The sequence below is a fragment of the Cyclopterus lumpus genome, chromosome 11, assembly GCF_009769545.1.
Source record: "Cyclopterus lumpus isolate fCycLum1 chromosome 11, fCycLum1.pri, whole genome shotgun sequence".
Taxonomy (NCBI): domain Eukaryota; kingdom Metazoa; phylum Chordata; class Actinopteri; order Perciformes; family Cyclopteridae; genus Cyclopterus; species Cyclopterus lumpus.
Window position 1 is genome coordinate 2,779,624 of NC_046976.1, and position 22,188 is coordinate 2,801,811.

The 22,188-nt window shown below is 44.2% G+C and overlaps 2 protein-coding genes across 2 annotated transcripts in view; both read left to right on the forward strand.

The window, feature by feature from the left end:
* The first annotated feature begins 661 nt into the window (after window positions 1-661).
* LOC117739132 (repetitive proline-rich cell wall protein 1-like) lies at window positions 662-6,617 on the forward strand. Its single transcript, XM_034545429.1, has 2 exons — window positions 662-686; window positions 6,151-6,617. Exons 1-2 carry the CDS (start codon window positions 662-664, stop codon window positions 6,615-6,617), a joined length of 492 nt encoding a protein of 163 aa, XP_034401320.1.
* A 14,286-nt stretch (window positions 6,618-20,903) lies between these two features.
* erf (Ets2 repressor factor) overlaps window positions 20,904-22,188 on the forward strand; it is a 32,453-nt gene continuing 31,168 nt past the window's right edge. The window contains exon 1 of the mRNA XM_034545015.1: window positions 20,904-21,607. Within this exon, the coding sequence (XP_034400906.1) occupies window positions 21,586-21,607 (22 nt within the window). The 5' untranslated portion in view covers window positions 20,904-21,585. The remainder of the gene's footprint in view (window positions 21,608-22,188) is intronic.

Here is a 22,188-nt window from a genome sequence, read left to right on the forward strand (position 1 = left end):
TTTCCAAGTTACCGTGACTCATAAAAGACCTTATTTCTTCTTCTTTTTTTGTCCTTGAGAATATAAAATGTAAAACCTGACAACGTAAAAAAAAAGAAAGAAAGAAAGAAAGAGAGAATAACTTCAGTCGATATTTTTTGCCCCCGTTTTGTCATTCATTTGTTTACGGAAAAGAATAAAAAGAAATGTTTTCCTTTCTATTTTTTCTACAATGCAGCTTAAATCCAAAGGTTAAGAGGACAGCAAATATAGATTTTACTGCTCAAGAAAAAAACCTCAATAGTGAAAACCAAAGAGCTCCACTGTATCTTCTCACTTTGATTTTCTTTTCTCCGCATTGTACAACTCCCATGTTTATTTTTATGATGGCTGTAAACTCCAAAGGTTTTCTTTAATATAGCCTAATGATGATGGTGATGATGACGATGGCGATGAACAGAAAAGATGACACAAACACTGCTCTGTAAGCTTTAGTATCTGTTTTTCGGGTCATTTTCTTTCTGTTTTGAAGTATGCTTACGATATGCTGTTTTTAAACCTCGAGGCTCTCTCTGTCTGAGTTGATTCTATAACCTGATTCTGTTGGAACGGTTTGGGTTTGAAACCGTTCCCTACTGTCCCTGAACTCATCGCTATCTGTGTGCCTGTTGTTCTGGGGGCCATGGAAACGGGGACGAAACAAACCTGTAAGTGTTAGGAATAAAGTGCGAATTTAGACCAAAGTCATCTCCTGTGTCTGTGTTGTCTTGATATGATGTGATAGAAAACAAAAAGCAAGTAATAAACAAAAAAAGATGATGCACCATTTCTAGTACATTAATATATTAGCGTTCACAGAGTTTTCAATACAGTTTTGTTGCAGGTAGTTGTTTTACATAGTATACATAAATAAACCCTGCCATTTAGTATTTCTGTTACTTACTAGTTATATTTCTATATGTTATTAGTTATGATAAACCAACAGAGAATTATCAGCTGTAACACCATCCCATCCAGGAAGCAACTTCCGGTTCTGAAAATTGAAGTCGATGCAGAAGAGCCTTTAACTTGCATCCTTTCTAAGACTCCTCTGGTTGTATAGAAGTCTATAGAAAATGGCTCTACTTCTCTCTTGATTTATTCCCTCAGTAAACATTTATGAGTTCATGGTCTCAATCTCTAGTTTCAAGCCTTCTTCGATACAGTTCGATGTTCATTTAGTAAATTATGGTCTATTTAGGATCAAATAGACCATAACGTAGGGTATGCTTTAGGGCGGTGCTACCTTGTGATTGACAGGTCACTCCTCCGCAGTCCAATCGTGTTCATTCCGCTCACTGTTTGTAAAAGTCCAAGATGGAGACAGACAAAACGCCAAACTCGAGGATTCAAAACCGCAGTCCACAAACCAATGGATGAATTCACAACGACTCTCCGCTTTGCAGTCTGTGGTCCCGACCGACTGAGCTCCCACCATCCAGTCCACCCTCCGGTCCACCCTCTGGTCCACCCCCAGTCCCCCCTCCAGTCCACCCTCTGGTCCACCCCCCGGTCCCCCCTCCGGTCCACCCTCTGGTCCCCCCTCCGGTCCACCCTCTGGTCCACCCCCCGGTCCACCCTCCGGTCCACCCTCCGGTCCACCCCCGGTCCCCCCTCCAGTCCACCCTCTGGTCCACCCCCCGGTCCACCCTCCGGTCCACCCTCTGGTCCACCCCCGGTCCACCCTCTGGTCCACCCTCTGGTCCACCCCCGGTCCCCCCTCTGGTCCACCCCCGGTCCACCCTCCGGTCCACCCTCTGGTCCACCCCCGGTCCCCCCTCTGGTCCACCCCCGGTCCCCCCTCTGGTCCACCCCCGGTCCACCCTCCGGTCCCCCCTCTGGTCCACCCCCGGTCCACCCTCTGGTCCACCCCCGGTCCCCCCTCCGGTCCACCCTCCGGTCCACCCCCCGGTCCCCCCTCCGGTCCACCCTCTGGTCCACCCCCGGTCCCCCCTCCGGTCCACCCTCTGATAACAAGTAATACTGTTAACTTGTTCAGCACTGTTGGAAACGTTAGCTGCGAGCCATCGGCCATTGGAGGTAATCCCTCGATTCATTTACTCTGGATTCAGTTTAAAGCACCTTTGAGGACTTTTATTTTATTTTATTCATTTATTTTGCAGGGACAATGCACATAAATCAACAGTAGGACTGTAAGTGAGCCAGAGAGTCTAATTTCCATCTGCTGTCCCTGGCCAGATGTTTGTAAGGCAGCCTAAAATAATAGACCAGAGACATAACAGGCTGCAGAATGAATCAGGCAGAACAATACAACATACACATAAAAAACAAATGCACATATAGGCCAAACAAGCATCAGGACAGAGAGCATATCAATGATTGCACTTCTTCCGCAATTCAATTGAACAGAACATAGAGAATCATTTAGCAGCTACATTGTGGACCAACAATAGAGACAAAACAGGGGTGAATATCTGCTGCTTTAAAAAACAACTAAGAAACACAAAGTTAGAAACTGTGTGATCTCCCGTGTTAAAGTCCTACATTTTAACACACATTGTGATTTGGGTTTAAAAAAAAATACTTCCATAAGGATAAGGGATGTTTTGTGTTTCAAAGAAAATACTTTTAAGGCTGCTTTAAATGATGTCTCAAGGCAATAACATTCTCACAAGAAAGACTGAATACATTTTGGTGGATTTTGGTATGAAAACTTTCTAACTCGAAATAATCCAGCAGAAAATATGTTGTCCTCCAAACACAAAAATAATTTAGAGGACAAGTCAAACTATTGCAGTGGATAAAGAGGGATGTTAAGCTGCTCTTCAGACTCGTGTGGAGACGCTGTGAGGAAACCGGTCTGTAAGTACAGTACTTTTATATTTGTTCAAACTTTGTATTTGTGCTTTCCTGTTTTACTTATCACTCGTAAAAGTAGCATCACCACACTGTAGAAATACTCACAAGTAAAGGTACTTTGTTCAAAAGCTTACTTAAGTTAGAGTTTTAAAGTATTAGCTTCAAAATACACTTTAAGTTCCAAGAATAAAAGTAAACATTTTTCAGAATGAAGATGACACGGTTAGCCAATCATCTCGCTGCTGTCTCATTTAAATATGACTGTCTCTCTACCTTCAGTTCTTTCATGCTGCTGTTACGCACCCCTCAGCCTCCCCATCTCCGCCCAGTCTTCACGGATCCATCAGCTTCATCAACTCATCATTCTATCAGCTCATCACCACCAGGTCTGGACTCCACGGGGGGATCTATCTCATTGCTGATCGGGGCGTCGGCCCTCAATTGCAAATCTCCCCGTAGAGTCCAAGCGCCAAAGACTCTGAGACTTCATCATTTCATATCATCTGTTAACATTAAGCATCATCCTTTCTTTATCTAACTGGTCTCTCCCTGATTGAACTACTCAGGTTTAGGAAACAAAACTACTTAGTCAGGTTTAGGAAACAAAACTACTTAGTTAGGTTTAGGAAACAAAACTACTTAGTCAGGTTTAGGAAACAAAACTACTTAGTTAGGTTTAGGAAACAAAACTACTTAGATAGGTTTAGGAAACAACTACTCAGGTTTAGGAAACAAAACTACTTAGTTAGGTTTAGGAAACACAACTACTTAGGTTTAGGAAACAAAACTACTTAGTTAGGTTTAGGAAACAATACTACTTAGTTAGGTTTAGGAAACACAACTACTTAGTTAGGTTTAGGTAACAAAACTACTTAGTTAGGTTTAGGAAACAATACTACGTAGTTAGGTTTAGGAAACACAACTACTTAGATAGGTTTAGGAATTAATACTACTTAGTTAGGTTTAAGAAACACAACTACTTAGTTAGGTTTAGGAAACAAAACTACTTAGTTAGGTTTAGGAAACACAACTACTTAGTTAGGTTAAAGAAACAAAACTACTTAGTTAGGTTTAGGAATTAATACTACTTAGTTAGGTTTAGGAAACACAACTACTTAGTTAGGTTTAGGAAACAAAACTACTTAGTTAGGTTTAGGAAACACAACTACGTAGTTAGGTTTAGGTAACAAAACTACTTAGTTAGGTTTAGGAAACAATACTACTTAGTTAGGTTTAGGAAACACAACTACTTAGTTAGGTTTAGGAAACAAAACTACTTTTTACATTACATGTCATTTAGCTGACGCTTTTATCCAAAGCGACTTACAATCATGTTACATTCATACACTGTAGACACAATGCAGGGTTAAGTGTCTTGCTTAAGAACACATCGACTAGGGCTGGGATTGAACCGCAAACCCCCTGATTGAAAGACGGGCATGCTAACCACTGACCCACAGTCGCCCCTGACTTAGTTAGGTTTAGGAAACAAAACTACTTAGTTAGGTTTAGGAAACAAAACTACTTAGATAGGTTTAGGAAACAACTACTCAGGTTTAGGAAACAAAACTACTTAGTTAGGTTTAGGAAACACAACTACTTAGGTTTAGGAAACAAAACTACTTAGTTAGGTTTAGGAAACAATACTACTTAGTTAGGTTTAGGAAACAAAACTACTTAGATAGGTTTAGGAAACAAAACTACTTAGTCAGGTTTAGGAAACAAAACTACTTAGTCAGGTTTAGGAAACACAACTACTTAGTTAGGTTTAGGAAAAGTGTTTTGGATTCAAATAACTACAGAAGTGTCGTGACTGAAGCACTCATTATGTGACCAATAAACCAAGGAGACCCTTTGTTCTGACGTCCCCTCCCACTTACCTTGTGGGTCCCTTTGCCGTCTTTACACTTCCTCGTTCGTGATTACAGGGAAAACAAACAACACCATTTCGTGGGATATCTACAAATTTCACCGCGCTATTTTTTGTGGTTACGAACGCTGAATGAGAACGGCCTGATTATGATTAATGTGTTCATTACTTTTATGTTGCAGCTATGAACTGCTGGGCAGCTCATGAGGATCAATTAAGTTATTTATAGCAATATATTTATTTTTTTGCTCATAAAATGTGTTTTATTAACCGGAATCTGCAAAGTAACTTAAAATGTAGTGTGAAAGTAGCAGAAAGTGTAAATCTCCCTCTCCCATCTTTCCTTTCCCTGCACTGTTTCTCACAGTTTGGGTTTGTCAAGAGTTGCTGACATGGCGGGAGGATTCTTAGCTCACTTCACTTCACTTTCTGTCAGTTGTGCACGTTCAGGGGGGGCCTTGTGGGGGGGAACCCCCTGAATGATTCAGGGGGCTTGGATTATATATTTAATGTGTTGCTGAGCTCCAAGAGTTCTAGCGGCGCCCCTGCACACATTCACAACTTACTTCTGGCCGGCAGCACCACAGCGAGCAGGTTAAGGTGAGAAGATCAAAGTCGTCCCCCCCCCCCCCCCAAAAAAAACACAACTACCTCTTCTCCAGGCATCCTCTCCCTCGGCTCCCTCTTCTCATTGCTCTTTTTTTCATGAGATTGGATCCAGGGTGGTTCGCATGCTTTGTAAAGTCACACATCTGCCAAACCCCCCTAAAAAATCCCCCGGCGGCTCCTCCCATCTCCAGTAAATCACAACGAGTGCATCCAACTCCACACACACACACACACAGAGAGAGAGGGAGAGAGAGAGAGAGAGAGAGAGAGAGAGATAGAGAGAGAGAGTCGCAGGCTGCAAATTAGCTCCCTCAGTTCCCTCTCCAACAAATTACTGGCCGCTGACATGTAGAGTCAGACCTACTGGATCGTGCCCATTGTCACCAGTAACCCGGTAATCTGGAAAAACACACACACAGGCCTCAGATCAAGAGTCAACGCTGTCATTTCAGTTTTTAATACCACTGTGTTTTTGTTCTTCTCAAAGACGTTAAACCTCAGATGTTTCACCAGCAGCTGTGGTGAAATGAAAGGCAGATACGAGGCTTCTGTGTCAAACTGATGATGTGTAGCTCGAGAACTGATCCCATGAAGTCACGATGCTGCTCCTCGTGGTCTTGGGTGGTTCAGATCTGGGTGGCCCGCTGTGTGTGTGTTTCCAGTCAGTCACAGTCTCTCTTCGGGGAACTAACAAGTCGTAACCCACAGGTCCCTGAGGAGTCCCGTCTCCTGCTGCGAGGAGACAAACTCTGTCTCTGTGACTCGCACTGCGTCTCTGCTCTGGCCGTGAACGACCCCCCTCTGTTTGCACCTTCGCACCCTCTGCGTGCCAGATGTGATCGAGCCATATGTGATCGAGCCATATGTGATCGAGCCAGATGTGATCGAGCCAGATGGGATCGAGCCAGATGTGATCGAGCCAGATGGGATCGAGCCAGATGTGATCGAGCCAGACGTGATCGAGCCAGACGGGATCGAGCCAGATGTGATCGAGCCAGATGTGATCGAGCCAGATAGAATCGAGCCAGATGGGATCGAGCCAGATGTGATCGAGCCAGATAGGATCGAGCCAGATGTGATCGAGCCAGACGTGATCGAGCCAGATAGAATCGAGCCAGATGGGATCGAGCCAGATGTGATCGAGCCAGATAGGATCGAGCCAGATGTGATCGAGCCAGACGTGATCGAGCCAGATAGAATCGAGCCAGATAGGATCGAGCCAGATAGAATCGAGCCAGATGTGATCGAGCCAGATGCTTCGGCAAACCCCCAAAAATGTGGAATAGCAGGTGTGAGGTAGCCGTGAAACACACACAGCAGTGTAAAGGTTGCAGAACAGCACGGTGTAAACCAGTAAAAGAAAGAAAAGAAAGTTTTGTAATCGCTTAACCTGCTTTGTGATCTCAGGGAGTTATTTTGAAAGCCAAATAAAACTCCTTTCTTTGGCTTTCATGTCTTTGATCTTAATAAAACCAATATGTGTTATACAAGCAGCAGTAAACACACTATTTGAAAAGAAGCAAAATAAATTATTTTAAAAAGACAAGACGCCAAAAATAATATGATAATACGATTTGGGTTTTTTCTAATATTGCTTGTTTTTCTTAAATTAGACAGGTTTTTTTTATATGAAACCGCATTCATACAGATGTGGCTACAATAGTCAAATACTTTATTATTAAACATTTTTATTAAATATGTAACCCTCTTTTAAAAAATATTTTTCAAAGGACACAATAGGAGAATGAAGTAACCACAACCATAATCTAATTTCCATCATTTCCATTCTTCTTTTGAGATTTCATGGCCTCTGTTTTTAACCAGAGTTATACTTTTGTTTAACACAGAACAGTATGTTGAGTTGCAGTTTGTGCTAAGCGCCACTAGATGGCTCCTGTTCACTGTAAAAAGAGACTTCAATGGGAGCATGTACAGGTCACTTGTCTGTCCTGGAGATCATATCTAGAGAAACTAAACTCTGATCATATGTATTTAGTCTCTATGGAAATATAGTTGAACATGGTCTTAATTTATTATAATTGATATGAGCTCTTCTCCTTAACCTTGTCTGTCAATATGAGTAATATCTGCGTTATGAGTGAAGGAACGTGTTTCCTACTACTTCTGAGGCCTTTCTCTGTACTGTCTCATTTAAGACTTGAAGTACAAGTTCAGATGTTGCTGCTATAGGCTTATAGGCTGCTGGGGGATGTTTTAGGATACACTGAGCACCTATCTCATCTCCTCTCTCTCCTTATGGATGAATTTACATCTCTCCATTGCACCTTATTAACTCTGCTTCCTCCCCGGAGTCGTTGTGACTTCACGTCTCATAGGGTCCATTGGACCTGGAGGTGTCTGATGCCTGGTGAGCCGGCCTCCTGTGTTGGCCCTGCTGATGCCCCGCCCCCCCTCCTCTCTACCTCCTTCTGTTTCATGGATTGTGGAGGTAACATTGTGAAACACATTCTTTCTCACACTTTTTGACTAAAATACTAATAAATAAAAACTTTTTGTACTTATCGAACTCTTCTCAAGTACCTCCCAGGAAATGGGGAAATCCCACGCTCCAGCTTCGGAGAACTGTTGCAATTTTCAAGGAAATACATCTTTTCCACTCATTGTAGGTTTTTGTTTCGGGGCATTATGGTAACATCTCTGGTTTTTGTATTTCACTTCAGTCAGTCGGTAGCGAAGTGCTTTGCTGCACTTCACATGTAAATTCGGTCTTAACAGTTAAACTGTCTGTGTTGTCAAACATGTGCAACACGTCACACTGGTTTAAAGTATTATGAATAAATATTCAAATTGCTGGGCAAACAGCTCCCACTTAATGCTGTCATGAGCCCGGACCATTGATTTTCTATTTGTTTAGTTCATATTTATTGAAGGATACCCTTAAACTGTCTGTCCGTATACAGGACCTGTGGCAATAAAACAGTAAAAGTAAGTCTCTGATTCAAAATCCTGCTTCAGTATCAATACTAGAATCAATAATAAAAGTATTGGTTTGACCCTGTGACCCTTTGAGCTGATATTCACTTTTAGTCCTGTGGTTTCCAACCAAGGGGTTGGGCCCCTCCAACGGGTCCCCAGATAAGTCTGAGGGGCCGTGAGCCGTTTCATGGGAGATGAGAGATGAAAAACAAGGTTCGGACACACAAAGTTCTCATTGTTTGGACTTTTCTTTTCACCATGTTGTACAAAAATGAAGCCGTCACAGAAGTTTAGAGGTGAAATTTGTGTTTGGTGGAAACAGCTTAAAACGTGACGAGGAGCCCAAAATTAAACACCATTTTTTGGAAATGGGTAAAACATATTTTTTAAAGAACGACTGATTTAATCTTCAGCGGATCTTTGTGTTTTAATGTTATTGTGTTTTTTGATGTAAAAATCTTAATTTGAAACTACAGCTTCAAATAAATGTAGCGCAGTAAAAATCCTTCTGGGCTTCCGTAGCAACACGGAGGACTCTGTGGAAGAAGACTGTAGATATGAAGGGCTGGAAAACAAGACAACTCTTAGTTTCAGGTGATTACACACAGAAGACAATATAGTTATGAGTATCATATAACATTTCTGCTGTTAGATTCCTCTGAAAAGCTCCACACCAGCCCTCTAGCCCAGACATACGCCTGCAGCCTCCTGTCTCACAGCATCAGCGTGTCTCTGCTCCCTCGGATCGGGGTTCCCCCTCCTGACTGTCAGGGTGGATGTCAGGGTGGGAACCGGCCGTCATGTGTCTGCGTGAGAGCTCACGCTTGCCAACGCGACACCACAACTGCCTCTGACGTTTTGACTGTCTCCCACTATCCAGACACAACCCCCCCCCCCCCCTTCCCCTGGTAACCGCGGTGATGCAGGCAAGTCCCTCTGTAGCTATAGAAACAAAAACTGTGCGCCCGGTGGCGTGCGGTAGGTGGCCCGGCTGCTTGCGGCTGGCTGGAAGGCGCGTTGTCTTGCTGGCTGATCACTGCGGTGTGATGTCTGTTGCCATCGCGCTCTCGTCTTCAGCCAAGAGGAGCGGGACTCTTTGCATATTTCTGGGCCTACAGGCCGGCCAGACCTGCACAAACACAGTGGCAGCCAATCTCAACCCGACTCAGACACACTGCGCCTCAATCCAAAGCCATCCGAGCGTTAACTGTGCGCAGCCAAGCCCACCGCACTCCACCCTGCCCCAACCCAGCATTTGATATTTAATACTGGAGACGTCGTTTAGCCAACACTCTCCCCGAGAGAACTGCAAACAGTGGAAGAAATCATCATAATTGTAGGCGGCAGGATCGCCCTTGTGGGTAGAGGGTGGCGTCTTGCATCTAAAAAAGGTCAAGCACTTGATCCTATCGACAGCTGGCTTGTCTGTCAGTCAAAGTCTGAACCACAAACTGCTCAGTGTTAGAAACTGTGGAAAGCAAAGAGCCAAAACCATCAATCACAAATATATCCAAGTGTAAAAGACAATAATTCAAATAACTAGAACTTGATGGAGAGGGGGAAACTAAGCAGCCAAAAACCTTCTACGTTTTCTATGTTTTTATTTCAGGGTTTAGAAGACAGAAAAGTCCTAGCTGTGGAACTGGCCAACTAAACACTTAGAAAAACTCCCCAAAACAGAAAAGCAGTCTACGTCCGGGTGCCCTTAATCTCTCAGTACAGTGACATAACTCGTCTGTGAGGACGCAGGTTGTCGACGTACAACAGGGGCCTCGCATGCCTGAACACAAGGCGGTAGACTATACATGTCAGTCCGAATATATACATTATGTTCAAACCATAAAAACAAGGAGGATGAGGGGGGAGGAGGACGCTCAATCTCCCAATTCGAGTCGTGTCTAATAGGAAACAGACCGGAGAAGAGGACAGAGTGACGAAGAACAGCGTCGGGAGGAGACGAGGAGAGGACGACGAGGCAGAAAGGAAGCGAGGAGATGAACGAAGGAGATGGTGAAAAGTAGGCAGCTTGGCATCCAAGCCGTTCAGAGCAGCAGCGGACCAAAACCTCAGCGCCCCGTTCGTGTTTTCATTGGCCCGTCTGAGCCGGTTGCTGCCGACTTTGACATACTTTTCTGTCTCCGCCGTCAACAGGCCGTAAAAAACGTATGAATGAGGCTCTGTGAGATTGTGGGAGGCGACTGGCCCGTTAGCATCACCATCACGACTCAGGTCAATTGCACTTTGAACTCAGTTTGTGATTTTCAGTCAGTATGAACGTAGATTAACACAGTGAATAGGAAGCATTTAAGCCTAAAAGCATTTGATAGTCTATATGTCTATATCTATATATCTCTCTCTCTCTATATATATAGAGAGATAGATAGATAGATAGATAGATAGATATCTATATACCAGAGTTGTTTGTTAATTGATGGCATATTCGTATTTATATACTGTTCATACTCATAGCACTTGTTTCTTGGTTTTATTATTACATCTCTCTCTTTCTTTTGGTCATTTTAATGTGCATTAGTTACTCATTGTGTGCTGTATTATTTCTACTCTTAATGAATAAAAATAAGTAATATGGTAGTATTTGAGTGATTTGCAGCAGATAAAAAAAGTTTACTTTACGAAGAAAAAAAATGTGAATGCCGGTATAAACACATAATATCCATATCTGATGACACTTTTGATCTGGCAATAGTCAAGACGATTTTGTTCTTTCTTTAGTTTTTTCAACACTATTTCCCCATGTTTTTGTGTCTGAGTGACTAATGGAGCTGAGTTCCACAATGTGAGATTTCAAAATGAGACGACTCAGCGAGATACACAATAACAAACGAATGTGGAAAATAAAAAAAGGTTTTATTTCTCTGTAGGCTTCTGTCCGTGATGTTGTCAGACACTTCTAATAACAATTTGAGCCTGTCAGTGGACGCAACCTTGAGGAGTTTCCTCAGCGATTACATAGGAGCCTGTTTATCGTCTGCAGCGTTCTCCTTCAATACTTCACCTGTTTCAGGAATTGTTGTCTCCATTAGTCCCTTTGACACAACAACATGGGGAAATAGGGTTGAAATAAAAGCAAAGTAACCCTTTAAATGAAATATTCTACTCTGAAGGAATTATATCATCGGTCCGCTGCTTTTAAAAACAAAACAAGATCTGATAAACCCATCGGCTCGCTGTCCTGCACCAAACAACAAACAGACCAACATCATATATATATATTATTACAAAAAGAATTTTGTCATGTGGAAGAAAAATCACTCCAATGTCTTGATAATGTTAAAATGTGTAATTAATTAATCAAGATAAGCCCTTCAAAAAGGTTTGTCTGGTTTTTGAGAGGCCGGTGAATATTGGAATTACATTCATGAGGAAGCCACAAAAACATGAGACGTGAGCACACGTTGACAGAAGGTTTCAGAGGACGTTCTTCTGACTCCTAGTGGCCAAAAACAGATTTTAAATAAGCATAGCGTTAACAAGCTAACCAGTTTTATTCAAACAGTATTCTTTCGCCGCACAACCCGCTTGTGAGTAACCCTGGGTAATGTAGGAGAGCATTTAAAGGGCCAGTGTGTAGCATTTAGGGGGGTCTATTAGTAGAAATGGATCCTTCATATCCGGGAGCGGGTCCTCTTCACGGAGTCCGCCATGTTATTACAGAAGCCCTGAACAGACAAACAAAACACTGGTTGGAGCCGCAGAGAGCAAAACCGCTGTTCCATCAGCCCCCTTCTGGCTGCTGTTGCTCCTAAAGTAGTGTTATTATGGTATGGATGGCCTCTTAGGTGGCGGATGGCGTTGGTATGGTTTTTGTAATCTGCGGCTCACATTTCCTTGGAAAAGGAGGAGTGAGCAAAGGGTTGGTTACGATCTGCAACAGCACTGCTAAATGTCACTAAATCAACACTGCTAAATATCACTAAATCCTACACACTGTGCCTTTAACGCCATCCGCCACCTCAGAGGCCCGAACTGATTGGCGCGAAAGATTGCCCGCAAAACCATTGTTTTCATACGTTTTTTCGACGCGCATAAACTCTTCAGTAGCCGGCACGGAGTCACACCTCTCGTCAGCGTCACGCTCGGCCCGGGCAGCCAATGTAATCGAGCAAGAGGCCGGCTTCACTACTTCCTGTTTTGTGGCGGCAGATGTAGAAGGGCTAGCTAGCTAGTCAACTGTTGGGCTGCCAGAAGGAGGAGGGGATTGGTATCTGGTGTTGTGGTAGTTCCATGTAGGCTACAGTGGGCACGTTGTTGTCTCGGTGTGGCCCTCGTCGCGTTAGACTGCAGGAACGCGACTGATAGATGTCCTCTGACATACAGGCCACAGGGCGCTGTGTTGCTATGTTGACTGAGTTGACTGAGAGGTCTGGGTATTCGGGGGAGTGTATCATGGGAGGAAGCGGGTGCATGGTGCCAATAGGAAGAGGAAGAGGGAGTTCCTCCAGAGATAGACAGAGGAGGCTGTTAACACATACACACCGAGCTCTATATAGACTGTCACCGTTCCACACATACCTCCAGTCTGACTGACTGGCTGATGGCTGCTCCACTCTCTAATGCCCCCCTCTCCCCCTTACCCCCCTTACCCCTCTCTTGCCAACTCACACTTCACTCCTTCACTCACCAAATCAAAACTCTCAGCTACGAGCTCGGCCTCTCTGCTTTCCCTCGCTCATGTTCTCCCTCTTCTTCTTCTCTCCATTACAGACCTGGCACAGGGCTGCAGCTAAAGGTTGAATACAACAATCACAGTCCTCCCTGCAGTCCCTCTTCCTCTCCAGGGGCTCAACTCTTTTCATGCGGTTCATTGTGCAGCGCGAAAGACATATTCAAGTGGTGCGTACAGAGTCTTGAGCCTTCACTCCTTGTTTTGAGTCTTTCTTAGACCTCGTCCACCTTTTATCGGGTCATTTTGGAAACAACATGCATTTTCAGGTGGTTTTGGTAAAGATCTCCCACCACTTTGACGCTCAAGGAAAATGGATGAATCTCCTCTTTGTCTGTCCAGGAGCGGGACATAATTCTTATTACAGTTTTTCTCGATTCCTAAGACACAATTCCTGGAACAACTCACCATTTTTTCAAATCTTCACACACAATTTTAAAAACTCACACCCAACAGTCCAAACATCTAACTTCTGGGTCCCAATCAGTCTTTACCCTCAGACAATACACACAAGCTGTCAAAACACAGACTACATTAGTGTTTGTTACACACAGGAGGGATTCATTCAACACACTGCCACCAAAATGTCAAAAATAGGGTTTATTCACAGCACTTCCAGATTGAGCACATATACAGGTTCATCAGCATCGGCATCAATATCAGCATGATCTTGTCTCAGGTCAGGGTCAGGCCATAGGATTTTATCAGAAATTACTTGTCTTTGCTGTCCTCTGCCTCTCCCTCTCCCTCTCCATCTCCATCTCCATCTCCCTCTGCCTCTTCCTCTTCCTCTTCCTCTTCCTCTCTCTTGTCTCTCAACCTCTGCATGGTTGGGATCCATTGTTCTAAGCTCTATTTATTGACCCCCAATTCTGATTCGTGTGTTAACAATTTTCAGGCTGAGTGTTTTCACCTAGAGAAGGGTGTGGTCTCTGAGTTTATGTTATGATAACTTGAGTTCATTATATTGAGAGCATGTGTTTGCTGAATGAACACGTAGTCTAAAGAATGATTTATTTGGTCACTTTTGTGTAAGGTTTTGCAGAAAGTGTTTTGAATATTGAGACGCAGTGGGGACGCAGGTGAATTGTGTTTTTGGTTATGGGAAATGTGTGTGTGCATGACGAAAAGGTTTGGGTGTTTGTGTTACAGGAACCAGGTTTTGTGTTTTAGCAATCAAGAAAAACTGTAATACGGCTGTTGAAGAGTGACAGCACTTGAAAGTCAATGTCAGCTCCTCAACTATAATAACTTTTGTATTCATAATATTCATAACCATCGCCACCCTGTATTTGTGTCCTCATCACGTGATTTCTTGCAAATCTTCCCTTCGCATTCTGAAATTCTAACTAACACATCAATCCTACAACTGCCTGGTCTCAAGTTTGACTTTAATAAACTGCCACTATTAAATTATACTATTTCTAGATAACTGCGAGTGAATATTGAGACACGCCTTGGTGTGACTGTATACAGATGGAGCTGCTCGGAGGCCGTCCTCCTCCCCGACATTCAAATGAGCCTGAAATGTTCCCTGTGACCTCCCGTAGCCCCATAACAGGCCAATGGAAAGAGCTCTGTCGCCTTTCCTCTATACATTTGTTTTCCTTTTCAGGAACCCCCCCCCCCCCCCTCTCTCTCTCTCACCCTCTTCCCCCATTTCTTCCATGGCCTCATCCTCCCCTCTTTCCTCCTGTTTCTGTCCTCTCTCTGTCCTCTCTCTCCTCCCCGGCTCAGGAGCGTGTTAATCCCATTACATGTGTGTGAATACCAGCTGGAGGAGAGCGGGAGAGGGGTGGGGGGGGTCGGGGGGGTCGGGACAGAGAGTGTTTGTGTCCGAGTAGGACTGACTGCATACTCTGCCACTGCGTCTGGTGGATGCAAAATCCCCTACTGCAAGGTAGTGACGGTAATATAATGTAGTGCATTATGATGTGGGAGTTTTTCAGGTTTCAGCTCAGGAGGAAAGCTATTCATTTGATATACATGTATCCTTTCTTCTTCTTCTTCTTCTTCTTCTTCTTCTTCTTCTTCTTCTTCTTCTTCTTCTTCTTCTTCTTCTTCTTCTTATTATTATTAAGTACTTAAGGGCCTGTAGTGGTAGACTAGCTAAGTACATTTACTAGCCTTCTGCTTAAGTATTTCCACTTTAAACTACTTTATACGTTTTTCTTTACACTTTTTTTTTTTTAGCAGAGATTGAATATAATATTCAGAACTGTTTTCATTAGTGTAAACTAAGAATCATTGTGTTTTCAAGCCTTTCAAGTTTTTACATTATCCAAAGGCCACCTTAGTTCTCCGACACATGCTTGTAAAGGGAGGGCCGGGAGGAAGGCTATTCAGTTGGTTGCAATCTGCAACCTCACCACTAGATGTCCCTACATCCTACACACTGCACCTTTAAGGATTGAACTACCACACTACTGTAAGAAACTGCTACTTTTACTCAAAGGCACAATGAGTAGGACCTTCCTGAAAAAAAATTTAGATGATCAAATAATAAAATATCATAAAACTGATAAAGTAGTCTCTCTGAAACACCACTTCTGACCCACTAGAAGTGTGTAGCGGTATCTGCACTGTCCTCTGACATTTTTATTATTATTATTTTATCATTGTTAAAGACCCATTAAGGAAAATTATGCTGAAATTGGGTGGAAGTATAGAACGGTATAAAATGGAAATAATGTAAATTACAAGCACCCTCCAATTGTAGTACTTTATACCTCCAGAAAAATGTAAAATACAATAGTATCAGTCAGAGTCACGCGCAAGAAGCAATCATTTAAAATGTCTCTCATTGTGACGCTGCTCACGTGCCTCGGAGGTCATCTTCCAGTTTTAAACCACTTTAAGTTCCCCGTCCCATGTTTTACAGCTGCTTGTGTTGGTGCCAACGTGACCCGCCTCCTCTTCGTGATTCAGGGCCCGTCGCTGGGATGTCGTGGAGGGCCATGAGGACGGGAGCTAGACAGTGCAGACAGGCCCAATGCGGCTCCTGAGGAGTTCAAGCGCCAAGAAAATAAACAAGCCTTTTGATCACAAAGGGCCCATTCACTCTCTCTCTCACTCTCTTTCTTTCTTTCTTTCTCTCCCCCTCCCCCTCTACTGATCCTGGGTAGATTCTCCTCAGCTCTCCTCTCCTGACCTCGGTCTTTTCCTTCTTTTACAAAACCTCTCAACGTGTCTCTTCCCTCCATTTTTATATCTTCCCTATACGTGTCCAAGACTATCCCGCTGCTTTGTGTGTGAGACAAGGGCAGCAGTGAGACAGACATCATCTGACCAGCCAGCGGGCAGACAGACAGACAGGCAGACAGACAGACAGGCAGGCAGGCAGACAAACAGACAGACAGACAGACAGACAGGCAGACAGGCAGACAGACAGACAGACAGGCAGACAAACAGACAGGCAGACAGGCAGACAGACACACACACACACACACACACACACACACACACACACACACACACACACACACACACACACACAAGGGCCTCCTTATTCCACAAACATAAGCTCATGGTGCAGAGCAGAGGAACACAACATGGAAAATGTCTTCATCCCTCCGAAAAAGGCAGAAACTTTCCCCCTCCGGCCACTCCAGAGAGTTTTGCTGTCACGAACACGAGCGGCCTCGTTCTGACTCAACTGCAGTGTGTGTGTGTGTGTGTGTGTGTGCGCGTGTGTGTGTGTGCGTGTGTGTGTGCGTGTGTGTGTGCCCGCATTGTGTGTGTGTGTGTGAGCGTGTGTGTGTGTGTGTGTGTGTGTTTTCTTATGCATACAGATGGGCTGGTGTGAAAAGGCCTCTCCCATTACAGTTTTGTTGTCCAGAGTGAGCGCCGCCCGCTCTGAGGTGTGGCTCGGTTCGCACCATTTGCCCCCTCGGGCCTATTTTACCATTTTATAAACACGGCAGATTTCCTCCGATAGAAAACACTTAACCTATAGAAGAAAACAAAAACAAAGACGTGACCGTAGTTCTATTTGGGACTTTGCTAATGGGACCCCCCCCACACCCGCCTCCTCCCCAAAAAACAAGGTAAAGGTACATTTCAGTGTTTGTTTTTTTACTCAACACACTAAAAATCACAGGGTAATGGTTATAAAACATTATAATCCACTCAACCTCTTTTAAAACGCATATGCCACTATTTGTTTTTACTGATTGTGATTAATGTGTAATGTGTCCCCTTTGCTGTTTGAAATGGCATATACACATACTTTTGTAAACAACAATACATTTTCGATAGTTTTAAGATCAAATTTGTGTCTAAAAAAACAACTTCATTTCGCTAAATAACCCAACGATGACATAAAAATAGCAGTGAAGCATGTCAAAGCAGCCCATTGATATTAGGTTAAGTTATTGATTAATGAGCAGCAGCACTGAAAGCATTATCACCAAAACCCCACCGTTCACACGTTTTTGATTTCATTAAATCCATGACTTCTTCTCATTCTTCATTATTTACCAATCAGCGGAGGTTTGATTGGCTCCTGTTTGCTGATGATGGTCATTACCACCTCAGTAATGAACCGATGGCGACCCTGGTGATCAGTTAGTCCCGATCACCCCACCAATTCACACGTATGTGGCCGTCAGGTCTCCCGCTGGGCCTTTGTTGCCGTTCCATGCGGCCGGGTGTCTGCATCACAGTCTGCCCCGCGACCCTCCTGTTGCATCAACAAGCCATTATTTCCACTTTTAAACCGGCCGGGGAGGACACAGCTTCACTTCCAGTGGTTGTGTCGTGAGCGAAGGAACTGGCCTAAAAAATAGGGACTTATTGAGAATGAAGTTATTGAGCACAATATTCCCACCATCATCCCACTTAGGGTAGTGTTTTCTTCTATAAAACTGTGTTTTGTTGTTGCATTTTTGGAATTGAACCGAATTTATATAGATTTTTTTAATTTTTGAAACACACATAAAAGGCAAAAAATGCAGTGGCTCATATCTTACACATAGGACAAATCCAAAAGGGCCAAATACTTAAAATAAGATACTTGTGCAGACACATTTCCCCCAGTGTGTTTGCTGTAAAGGGTTCAAGGCATCATCATTATTATCTAAAGAGCCTATATTAATTCATAGTAATGCTAATTACTCTTGCATGATGTAATGCAGAAAAGCAATGTTTTTGCATCAAGAAAAGACTGCAGCCTCGTACCGAATCAGAGAAACTCTCTTGTATCGCCCCAAAGTGTTGTGATGAGTCTTTAGCAATAAAGCTATGTCCATTAAAGAATCAACACTTTTATTTTCATACAAACTACTGTTTTATGAATGCGATTTTGGTGGGAAGATGGATTTTGATTCATATCTAATTCTTGCCTCACAGTGGCATTTCCCCACCTTACACAGCTCCACATATCTGTGGTTGCAGAAGACTAACATCTACATGAAATGTGCATTATATTATTATCCGCTAGAAATCTTTTCTGGTCAGCTGGTTGCACTTTGGTCCTGAGGTTTTGCAGTCGCAGAGCAGAGAGTAAGGACATCACTGGTGTCAACAAACTAAAGGTGGACGTGCTCGTTCACGCTTCACTTCCTCGAGGTGTTTGTGCCCGACGCTCCTCGGGTGGAGCAAAAGGTCAGCGGCAGAGTCGAGAGGGGAGGAGAGTGATAACCCCACAAATGCAGAGCTGAAACAATTAGTCCGTTTTCACAGCGGACATTTGGGGGATTTTTGCAATGTCAGGGAAAAAAAACAAATAACATTTACAATAACTCTATTAAGTTCTATCCAGCTGTCCCATTATGCACAACACCCTGAAGCTGAAGCAGCTAAATGGAATTAAGCCATTATTAATGGGTTATTTACATGTACTATTCATACTGTGATATTTCAATGTGTCTTTTGTGGGGGGGGATGTGAATTTTGCTTGTATTATTAATCTTTGGGTTTTGGACTGCTGGTCCGTCAAAAAATATATATATATTTTAGGACGCAATTTCTTCTAGCTTTTACTCACTGAATGATTAAATGATGAAAAGGAAAGTTGGACATTTAAAAAATAAAAAAAAACATTTATTTGCTTTCTTGCAGACAGCTAGATGAGAAGATCAATACAACTCTCATATTGGGTTGTTCAACATGAAGCCAGCGGTTGGTTAGCTTAGATTAGCATAAAGACTAGAAATGGAGGAAAACAAGGACTTATGTGAAAAAGAGCTATAGCTTGTTAAATTAGTGAGCCAGAGCCAGGCTAGCTGTTTCCCTCGGCTTCCAGTCTTTGTGCTAAGCTAAGCTAAAGAGACTTAAATTGAGGAGACGGACAGGCGAGGGGCATCGATCTGCTCATCTCACTCGATCTGCTCATCTCACTCTATTAAGTAAAAAGGGAAAATTTCCCAAAATGTCAAAGATCTATAATCAACAGAAGAATAAATCATAAATATAACATGCACACCTGTCGATTGCTTGTGGTGAAGGTGTTGACGAAGCATCGTGTGGCGCAAGCAAGAGGACAACTGGTGAGGAGAGGAGGAAGTGAGGTACAGAGGAGGAGATGAGAGGTGTAGGCCAAAAGAAAGTAGGAGGTGAAGTTACAAAACTGAGGAGGAAGGATCCACGCAGAGCAGAGGAGTGAAAGAGCAGTAGGAGTGTGATGTATGGGGGCCAAGGAGGAGAGGAAGTGGAGGAGAGGAGGAGGCAAAGGAGTGACAGCAGAAAGAGGAGATGTTTTTTTCCCTTTTTCTGTTGTATTGTTATTGTGCCTCTCTCTCTCTGTGTGTGTGTGTGTGTGTGTGTGCGTGTGTGTGTGTGGTGTGTGTGTGTGTGTGTGTGTCAATGTGACAATCGCATGAAATACTTCACCCACCGGCTGGCCTTCACCTCCCACACACTGCCACTCAAAGTAAATGAGCAAAGCAGAAGAGAGAGGGAGGGAGAGGTGGATGGACGAGAGAAAGAAAACAAGTGTGATGACTGATTGGGTAAGAAAGAAGGGGAGAGGGAGAAAAAAAGGAGCTGCCTACAATCCACACTTATTCTCCTCCACTTCATGTCCTTCCAATGCGCTCTTCAGCTCGGCCTGCTCCTCGCTCTCCAGTTCACACTCTTGAGTAATTACTGCTACTTTCTTTCAACTCCTCTGCCTCTCTCTCTCTCCGCTGCCTCCTCAGAGCTAATGCAAGTGCTGAAGGGCCCTTCATTAGAGAGGTAGAAAAGAGTGTGGATAAAAAGAGGTGTGCTTGTGCGAGTGTGTGCGTGTGTGCGTGTGTGCGTGTGTGTTTGTGTGATGAGCGCCTGATGTCCTCTCATAATTTAAGTCGATGCACATGTCAGTCTCACCCTGGCCACCGTCCGTTCCTGCAGGAACAAAACCAACCACCTGTTAATTGGCCCTTTCCTTTCCTCCCTTCCCGTGTGTACTTGACGGCCGCCTCGCCGCCGCCGTTTACAGGTAAACACGGCGCCTCTCTCATCACCCGCGGCGGCAGCGGGTCTCCACAGCAACGCCGTGACGCGCCAACCGGGAGCGAGCGGGGTGATACACCGGAGGCAGCGGCGGTAACTCCGGGCAGCGGAGCAGCCACTGGTCCTTATCGAAGATCGTCTAATGAGATAATTACTGGGATTACAATTTTTAAAAATGATCTGGTCTTAACACTCTAACATGCATGTTTGAGTGTTAAGACCTTCCATGTGTGATGCAATCCTAGCCAACTTGGGATATTTTAATAGTGGTTAGGCACTGTGGCTCCCATGCATGTTGTGTTTTTACCTTGATGTTTATTTTATATCCTGATTCTCAACCCCCCCCCATTGCTTCAGTAAAGAGTGTTTGGGGTTGTTTTGAAACATATACCACTATACCGGTACATTTATAATAAAAATGTTTGCGCCTCTATCTACTCCCTGATTTTCACATTCACACGCTATAAACGATCTTTGGCAACAAGTGGGCGTTCAGTTCCTCACCCCTTCCCTCCCTCCGTGGGTCAGCGTGGGCGGCCCCGTGTGGCAGGAGAGCGAAACACGACACCCGACAGAAGAAGGGGGGGCTGAGAGAACACGAAGTGAATGCAGTGGAAAAAGAAAAAGTCTGCCGGAGAAAGAGAGGGGCAGAGAAAGAACAGGGTTGGCGTTGCTTGTTTTTGTTCCGTTCAGAAGCGCCGCTGTTTTGACTGTCAGCGAAGATGATGATGTGGAGGAGGAATCGACCATGCGACATCGTTTCAACACACGGGATGAACATTTAGACTCGTCGCATTCCGCTGCTCTAGTACGACCGACGGCAGCACGACTCCTCCAAACTTCGACCTGCGCCATTCAGACCCGGGCAACTGGAACCCCCCCTCCCCTCAGAGGCTCGGGGCAACTTTTGGCATCAGACGCTGCGTGAAAATATTCCGACACAAAACTTTTTCATCAAACGCGGATGTGTCGAGATAAAACGCGGGCGCCTCGGTGAAGTTAGCCGCTTTCTCTTTCAACTCTAAAATCGAGCGCACCGTCGGGGGCAGGTTCTCTCCTCACGAGCCACTTGTGAGAACAACACCGGAGGAAGGAGTGGGGTGTCACTGCTAACTCCGCTAGCTCACTCGGCTAAACGCGAGCTAACTAGAGTCTAAAGTTCCGAGTCGACGTGGAAAGTGACCGAAGCAGCGCGCCGAAGTCGCCCGCGGAGATGAAGACCCCGGCGGACCCCGGTAAGTGGACGCTTCCCGCTTACCGACTTCAACTTTTCGGACGCCGCCGTTGTTCTTCTAGTGGAAACAACAGCGTCTAGCTTCGGTGGCTAGCTGTTAGCACGCCAACCAGAACTCTTCGCTCCGGAAAAGTGTGACAGAATTATGGCGCTCGGGTGAATCCCTCCGAGCCTCTGGTTATTGTTCGGGAAAGAGTAAAAATAGAGTCCAGCTCACGGGCACGTTTATTTTCAGATGCAACCATGCCGTGGAAAACACTTTGAATGTCCACGATATTTAACTTGAAGCTCCTATGCGGAGCTATTTACAGTGGGGGCATTAGAGAGTTAGCGTGGCGGTCCGGGTCAGTGCACCCCGACTGTAGTGTTGCATTCAAGATGACGACTCCAGTTCAGTGCAACAACCGCTTTAGTTTAGCTTTTAACCAACACCACCTGGAGCAGCTAGTAAGTGACATACAATTTATATACTGCACGTACAGTATTTATATTTAAATCTACAGGAGAAAAGCATGAACATGTAATTAAAGAGAGATAACAAGATTGTCTATAACAGATTTAAAAACAATAAAATGTGATGTT

Coding starts and splice junctions, on each gene's coding strand:
- LOC117739132 (XM_034545429.1), top strand. CDS start 662: ATGGAAACGGGGACGAAACAAACCT. Junction 687..6,150: donor AACGGGGACGAAACAAACCT/GTAAGTGTTAGG, acceptor TCTGCGTGCCAG/ATGTGATCGAGCCATATGTG.